Source organism: Pseudoliparis swirei, chromosome 15, assembly GCF_029220125.1.
Source record: "Pseudoliparis swirei isolate HS2019 ecotype Mariana Trench chromosome 15, NWPU_hadal_v1, whole genome shotgun sequence".
Lineage (NCBI taxonomy): Eukaryota > Metazoa > Chordata > Actinopteri > Perciformes > Liparidae > Pseudoliparis > Pseudoliparis swirei.
Genome location: NC_079402.1, coordinates 21,662,013 through 21,670,336, shown reverse-complemented (window position 1 = coordinate 21,670,336; position 8,324 = coordinate 21,662,013). Strand labels below are relative to the sequence as shown.

General features: G+C 46.3%; 1 protein-coding gene across 1 annotated transcript in view; it reads left to right on the top strand.

Moving 5' to 3' along the window:
- Positions 1 to 8,044, top strand: part of ugcg (UDP-glucose ceramide glucosyltransferase) — a 12,593-nt gene extending 4,549 nt beyond the window's left edge. Inside the window, exons 3-10 of the mRNA XM_056432907.1 lie at positions 2,686 to 2,788; positions 2,905 to 3,006; positions 3,092 to 3,204; positions 3,643 to 3,821; positions 3,906 to 3,992; positions 4,266 to 4,373; positions 5,959 to 6,037; positions 6,298 to 8,044. Of these exons, the coding sequence (XP_056288882.1) occupies positions 2,686 to 2,788; positions 2,905 to 3,006; positions 3,092 to 3,204; positions 3,643 to 3,821; positions 3,906 to 3,992; positions 4,266 to 4,373; positions 5,959 to 6,037; positions 6,298 to 6,468 (942 nt within the window). The 3' untranslated portion in view covers positions 6,469 to 8,044. The remainder of the gene's footprint in view (positions 1 to 2,685; positions 2,789 to 2,904; positions 3,007 to 3,091; positions 3,205 to 3,642; positions 3,822 to 3,905; positions 3,993 to 4,265; positions 4,374 to 5,958; positions 6,038 to 6,297) is intronic.
- The last annotated feature ends 280 nt before the right edge of the window (positions 8,045 to 8,324 follow it).

The window sequence follows — 8,324 nt, the reverse complement described above, 5'->3', positions numbered from 1 at the left end:
CTCCCGACTTCCTCGTCTACCTCCCGACTTCCTCGTCTACCTCCCGACTTCCTCGTCTACCTCCCGACTTCCTCGTCTACCTCCCGACTTCCTCCCTACCTCCCGACTTCCTCCCACCTCCCGACTTCCTCGTCACCTCCTGACTTCCTCCCTACCTCCCGACTTCCTCGTCTACCTCCCGACTTCCTCCCTACCTCCCGACTTCCTCCCTACCTCCCGACTTCCTCCCTACCTCCCGACTTCCTCGTCTACCTCCCGACTTCCTCGTCTACCTCCCGACTTCCTCCTACCTCCCGACTTCCTCGTCTACCTCCCGACTTCGTCTACCTCCCGACTTCCTCCTACCTCCCGACTTCCTCCCTACCTCCCGACTTCCTCGTCTACCTCCCGACTTCCTCGTCTACCTCCCGACTTCCTCGTCTACCTCCCGACTTCCTCGTCTACCTCCCGACTTCCTCGGTACCTCCCGACTTCCTCGTCTACCTCCCGCCTTCCTCGTCACCTCCCGACTCCGACTCTCCCGACTTCGTCTACCTCCCGACTTCCTCGTCTACCTCCCGACTTCCTCGTCTATCTCCCGACTTCCTCCCCCACCTCCCGACTTCCTCGTCTACCTCCCGACTTCCTCGTCTACCTCCCGACTTCCTCGTCTACCTCCCGACTTCCTCCCTACCTCCCGACTTCCTCGTCTACCTCCCGACTTCCTCGCCTACCTCCCGACTTCCTCGTCTACCTCCCGACTTCCTCCCCACCTCCCGACTTCCTCGTCTACCTCCCGACTTCCTCCCTACCTCCCGACTTCCTCGTCTACCTCCCGACTTCCTCGTCTACCTCCCGACTTCCTCCCCCACCTCCCGACTTCCTCCCCCACCTCCCGACTTCCTCGTCTACCTCCCGACTTCCTCGTCTACCTCCCGACTTCCTCGTCTACCTCCCGACTTCCTCGTCTACCTCCCGACTTCCTCGTCTACCTCCCGACTTCCTCGTATCTCCGACTTCCTCCCCCACCTCCCGACTTCCTCGTCTACCTCCCGACTTCCTCCCCTACCTCCCGACTTCCTCGTCTACCTCCCGACTTCCTCGTCTACCTCCCGACTTCCTCGTCTACCTCCCGACTTCCTCGTCTATCTCCCGACTTCCTCCCCCACCTCCCGACTTCCTCGTCTACCTCCCGACTTCCTCGTCTACCTCCCGACTTCCTCGTCTACCTCCCGACTTCCTACCTCCGACTTCCTCGTCTACCTCCCGACTTCCTCGCCTACCTCCCGACTTCCTCGTCTACCTCCCGACTTCCTGTCTCCCCGTCCTCCCCACCTCCCGACTTCCTCCCTCTACCTCCCGACTTCCTCCCTACCTCCCGACTTCCTCGTCTACCTCCCGACTTCCTCGTCTACCTCCCGACTTCCTCGTCTACCTCCCGACTTCCTCGTCTACCTCCCGACTTCCTCGTCTACCTCCCGACTTCCTCGTCTACCTCCCGACTTCCTCGTCTACCTCCCGACTTCCTCGTCTACCTCCCGACTTCCTCGTCTACCTCCCGACTTCCTCCCCCACCTCCCGACTTCCTCGTCTACCTCCCGACTTCCTCGTCTACCTCCCGACTTCCTCGTCTACCTCCCGACTTCCTCCCCCACCTCCCGACTTCCTCGTCTACCTCCCGACTTCCTCGTCTACCTCCCGACTTCCTCCCTACCTCCTGACTTCCTCGTCTACCTCCCGACTTCCTCGTCTACCTCCCGACTTCCTCCCCACCTCCCGACTTCCTCGTCTACCTCCCGACTTCCTCGCCTACCTCCCGACTTCCTCGTCTACCTCCCGACTTCCTCGTCTATCTCCCGACTTCCTCCCCCACCTCCCGACTTCCTCGTCTACCTCCCGACTTCCTCCCCTACCTCCCGACTTCCTCGTCTACCTCCCGACTTCCTCGTCTACCTCCCGACTTCCTCCCCCACCTCCCGACTTCCTCCCCCACCTCCCGACTTCCTCCCCCACCTCCCGACTTCCTCGTCTACCTCCCGACTTCCTCCCTACCTCCCGACTTCCTCGTCTACCTCCCGACTTCCTCCCTACCTCCCGACTTCCTCGTCTACCTCCCGACTTCCTCGTCTACCTCCCGACTTCCTCGCCTACCTCCCGACTTCCTCGTCTACCTCCCGACTTCCTCGTCTACCTCCCGACTTCCTCGTCTATCTCCCGACTTCCTCCCCCACCTCCCGACTTCCTCCCCTACCTCCCGACTTCCTCGTCTACCTCCCGACTTCCTCGTCTACCTCCCGACTTCCTCGCCTACCTCCCGACTTCCTCGTCTACCTCCCGACTTCCTCGTCTACCTCCCGACTTCCTCCCCCACCTCCCGACTTCCTCGTCTACCTCCCGACTTCCTCGTCTACCTCCCGACTTCCTCGTCTACCTCCTGACTTCCTCGCCTACCTCCCGACTTCCTCGTCTACCTCCCGACTTCCTCGTCTATCTCCCGACTTCCTCCCCCACCTCCCGACTTCCTCGTCTACCTCCCGACTTCCTCCCCTACCTCCCGACTTCCTCGCCTATCTCGACTACAAACCACTGGGCTTCAGCTACACGATCATTTCCCTAGCTACCGTCTCACTGCCCACAGCTACAAAGTACCTGACCCTGGTTTCCAGGAAGTGCTCGTGGACTGACGTCAACGTGTTTTGTCTCCAGTATGAGGTGCTGCTGTGCGTTCAGGATCAAGATGATCCAGCCGTCGACGTTTGTAAAAAGTTGTTGGGCAAATATCCCAACGTAGACGCTCGATTATTCATAGGTGAGAAAAGACTTCTGTTTATGTTCTCTTGCAGTAAATCACCCAACAACATGTTACTCTCTCTGTTTAAGCCCTTTGTTAGCAGCTAACGTTAGCATGTGTTGTTTCTTTCTAAGGGGGAAAGAAAGTTGGAATCAACCCGAAGATCAACAACCTGATGCCGGGCTACGAAGGAGCCAAATACGGCCTCGTGTGGATCTGTGACAGCGGCATCAGAGGTAAAGCTTCACGCTGTCACAGGTGTACAAGCTTTAGACCTGCTCATCACAGTGTGTAATGCTACTGTGTGTGTGTGTGTGGCAGTGAAACCCGACACCCTGACAGATATGACCAATCAGATGACAGAGAAGGTGGGATTGGTCCACGGGTTACCGTATGTGGCCGACCGCCAAGGATTTGCCGCCACACTGGAGCAGGTACGGCTAACAAGCTAACGTCCTTTGTTAAATACTGTTTAGCATTAGCTTACTGTTGCATGCTAACGCAGAACGGTTCCCTGTTGGTTTAAACTCTCAACTAAAACGTTCAAGCTTCACCAATGAGGAGCCGTCTTAGAGGTCATTTTAAAGGTTAAAGGTTTCAATTTGGTTCATCATGATTTAAACTTCCTGCTCTGGATGTTTCTCAAGAGGCTCTTTGGTTTAATTTGATATCTTTTTGTCAAAATCGATCTGATTATTTAACTGGTGAACCACAAGGATCCATTTTAGGACCTTTAGTTTTATTTCTCTTAATAATCTCCCAAAAACTATTGTAAACTTATTTGGTCCAGTGATTTTCAGATTCTGTTGACTTGATGTTTTTTTATATCTGCGTTGTTGGTGCTAATAGATGCTAATGCTAACCTGTTCCAGGTGTATTTTGGCACGTCCCACCCGCGCTCCTACATCTCGGCTAACGTGACGGGCATAAAGTGCGTGACGGGGATGTCGTGTCTGATGAGGAAGGACGTGTTGGACCAAGCCGGCGGATTGGTGGCGTTCGCTCAGTACATCGCTGAAGATTACTTCATGGCCAAAGCCATCGCCGACCGGTTAGCATGCTAGCGGTAGCATTGGCTGGGTTCTATTTTTTAATCGGCAAATTAAAATCACTAATGTTGCCTGTCTGCCCTCAGAGGCTGGAAGTTCTCCATGGCAACACAGGTGGCGATGCAGAACTCTGGCTCCTACTCGATTGGCCAGTTCCAGTCCCGAATGATCAGGTGACCTGAGAACTCACCTGGTTCCCATCAAGGGCTTCCTGTGAACTATGATGCATGCAATGTTTTACAAGTATGATGTCATGTTTTTATAATTAGTTTTACGTGAATATTTCATCTTTACAACTAAATGTTCTTGAGAAAATATTTGATTTAAATCGTGTGAGGACTGTTTCACTGATCGGATGAGCAGACGACTCGTGTTGATAGCCCTACAGGTGTGTGTCACGTGTGTTTTGTTAACGTGTGTGTGTGTGTGTCTGTGTGTGTGTCCAGGTGGACGAAGCTGAGGGTCAACATGCTGCCCGGCACCGTGCTGGAGCCCGTGTCTGAGTGCTTCCTGGCCAGCCTGATCATCGGCTGGGCCGCGCACTACATGTTCAGGTACGCCGCCCCCCGAACACCTGAGCACTAATATTAATATATTAATAACTAGAAAAGCTCCTTTAAATACAATTTACTACACAATCTTAATTTTATTAATTGTATTTTCGTTCAGTTTATAAGAGTTTATTCTGATCTCAGTGTATGTGTCTGTATATATATATATATATATATATCATATATATAAATACATATATGTATGTGTATATATATACATATATATATATGTATGTGTGTGTGTATATATATACATATATATATATATAATATAATGTAACGGTGTATTACAGGTGGGACATGATGGTCTTCCACATGTGTCATTGTCTCACCTGTGTGTATATATATATATATTTATATATATATGTATATACATATACATATATATATATATATATGTATGTATATATATGTGTATATATATATATATATATAATATCATATAATGGTGTCTTCCAGGTGGGACATTATGGTCTTCTTCATGTATCATTGTCTCGCCTGTGTATATATTAGGGCTGTCAATCGATTAAAAAAAAGTAACTAATTAATCGCACATTTTGAAATTGCGATTAATTAATCGCGATTAATCGCGCTTAAAAGTGTTTTCCTTCTTTTTAAAGACAAAACTTCACACAGAGCTGTGTTTTCAAAGAGGCTCCTACATATACAGTGCCAGCGAGGTATTTAATATCGTGGATGATAAATTGTTTCTTCAGTGAAACATCAGATTAGTAAAAAAAAAAAAATGTATATTGAGACCCCATTGGTCCTGTCATCTTTACCACTGAACAGCAGAACCAGTGGCCTTGGTAACTGACTGACATTCACATATGTCACGTTAACCCTCTGGAGGCTGGGGGCATTTTATACATTTTACAAAATAAATTAAATTCACCTTTAAAAGTCTTTTGCATGTGACACACCCCCACGTGTTATACATCAAGCATTCCAGAACAATCTCAGCTCTGAAATGAGGCTCATTGTCCTTGCGCTGTGTTCTCTGGTTCTCTGACTGACAGGCTGCTAAATGAGCCTCACCTGTGAGGTGGGAGGTCCTTTGTGATTTACTGAGTGTTCATTGGTTGTTTTTTTACCGAAATGTTGACAGACAAACGGATTGACCAATCACGGTGAAGGTTTCGTGTGACGAGTTCTTTCCTCGCCGCGTCCCCCGACACGTCGCCCCTCCGTTCCTCTGTGTGTCAGAGGGGGAGACGGGAGGAAGGAGGAGCAGGAGGAAACCCGACTGATTCATCCACGAGTTAAACTGATTTATGCTCCTTATTTTCGCGGAGAAATAATTGTTTTAAAAGCGGAAACAGTGTCAAGTCGTACTGCCGCGGTTTAAAAAAAAAAAAATTTGCGTTAATTGCGTTAAAATATTTTAGTGCGTTAACGCGGCCAAATTAATCGCATAGATTAACGCGTTAACGCTGACAGCCCTAGTATATATATATATATATATATATATATATAATATAATGTAACGGTGTATTCCAGGTGGGACATGATGGTCTTCTACATGTCATTGTCTCGCCTGTGTGTATATGTATATATATATATAATATCATATAATGGTGTCTTCCAGGTGGGACATGATGGTCTTCTTCATGTGTCATTGTCTCGCCTGGTTCATTTCGGACTACATCCAGCTGACGGGCGTTCAGGTACTCAGATTTAGTAACTTTAGACTTTTATTTTGAAAGGATATCTTCAAGCAAGATGCTTCTTTTTTATAAACATTATATTATTATATAAAATATATTTGTGTGCTTTGTTTATTTGTTAATAAAATTTAATATTTTAAAAGTTTAAAATACATTTTTTTTAAAGTAATGAAATACAAAATGTTCGCACAACATAGAAATGAAATAGATGTTAAACTTAACGCCGAGCTGTGATTGGTTACTGATGACGTCGTCTCCAGGGCGGCGCGCTGTGCTTCTCCAAGCTGGACTTCGCCGTGGCGTGGTTCATCCGGGAGTCCATGGCGGTGCAGATCTTCCTGTCGGCGCTGTGGGACCCAACTATCAGCTGGAGGACCGGCCGGTACCGGCTACGCTGTGGAGGCACCGCGGAGGAGATCCTCGACGTCTAGGGGCCACGGCCTCCTCCTCCCCTTCACCTGGAGGAGGAGCAGGAGGAGCAGAAGCAGCAGGAGGAGGACGACGACAGAAAGAGACTGAATTTGTTTTGTTTTTTATGAGAGAAAATGGGAGTGTGTGTGTGTGTGTGTGTGTGCTTATGTGTGTGTGTGTCTGTATGTACATGTGTCTGTGTATGTGTGTATATGTTTGTGTGTGTATATATGTTTGTATGTGTATATGTTTGTGTGTGTGTGTGTGCGTGCGCATTTTAAACTATTTATGTATTTTTTGGTGCTAAAGTAAACGATGCCAGAACAAGCCAATGAGAGCGCAGGATGAGTAAACGTGAGGTAGTGATGCATCTCACTAAATTGTCTGATCTATCAGAGAAAACAAATCAACCAATCAGGAGAGAGGAGGAGGCACTCTGTCTCCTGATTGGCTTAGCGGTGGTGAAGCTCAAAAATAATTGGAACTGAATATGAAGCGATGACGTTTCATCAAGACTGAATACTTTGTGTATTATACACATATAATATATATGTATATATATATATATTTATCTTAGTTTTCAGTATTGACACATTTCTTTTGACAGTTTGTGTCTCTAATATTTGCCTAAATTCAAACTGATGGTTTTCAAAGTAAAATATGTTTCTTCCAGACAGGAAGTAGTTTAAAAGTCTTCAGCTGGTTGAATTAATTATTAATTATTAAAAAGTTTTTTGCTTTCAGGATTTTTGAAATGAAAAAAAAGAGACAAAAGAGCCTAAAAAATAAAAGTCTGATTATTGGTGTGAATCCTAAAAAGAGGTTTTCCAATAATCAATCACTATTCTGATCAGAAAACACACAACTATAAACGTTGCGATTAGTCTCCGGCCAATCAGAAGGAAGCGTTGACTTAAGAACAAAGAACTAAAACATTTATAACTTTGTCTTCTCCTAATTACAAAATATTTATTTCACGACGTTAAAACTCTATCTTAATTTGGTTTTTAATGAGTTTAAACTTTGTAAAATGTTTTCCCAAAATGTGTTACTTTTTATTTTGTGAAGGAAAAAATCTCAATTGATTAAAAGAATAAATAATTCTTCAAGCGTAAAAGCTGAATAATTATTTATAGCTCAGATGTCTTAATTTATTATCTTTAATTCTTTTGAATGTTGAGCGGCCAATGAGATCACAGAGTTTCTTGATTTGTGAATCAAATTAGTTTTCTATTTTTTCTATATATATATTTTGTGGTTATGTTTTCATCCCCAACAATGAAAGACTTTAAAGTTCAGCACTGAGTCACGGACATTTCAACAACAACAACAAGTTACACAATAACTAACATTTCTGAACTGTGTGTGTGAGTGGCATGTGTGTGTGGCTGTTAGCGGTTAGCGAAGCCACAGGGGGGGTTTGGTTGATGACATCATCTGCGAGTCGGACGAGCCCCGCCCCCATCGTTAGGATTCTTATTTGTTTATTGTTGTTTTTTTATGATAATTATCTGCTGTCGTCTATGAAACGACCAATCACAGTGAAGGATTGTGTCACCACAGGAACAATAAAGTTTTATCCTTTGAACTTCAAAATGTCTTGATGACAATGTCCCTCATCTCATTGGCTGAAAGGTCATATTGTGGGAGGAGCTTGCAGAAACCAAGGACACCCATTGGTTGCACAGAACCCCCCCATGTCTAGGGAGGAGGAGGAAGAAGAGGAGGAAGAGCATAGACTTCTATACAACCAGAGGAGTCGCCCCCTGGTGGTCAGGAGAGAGAACGCATCTTTAACAGATGAAGCATAGACATTTATATTTATAAATGTATATATAGTATACATAATCATTTATAAATGATGTGTTTTATATAT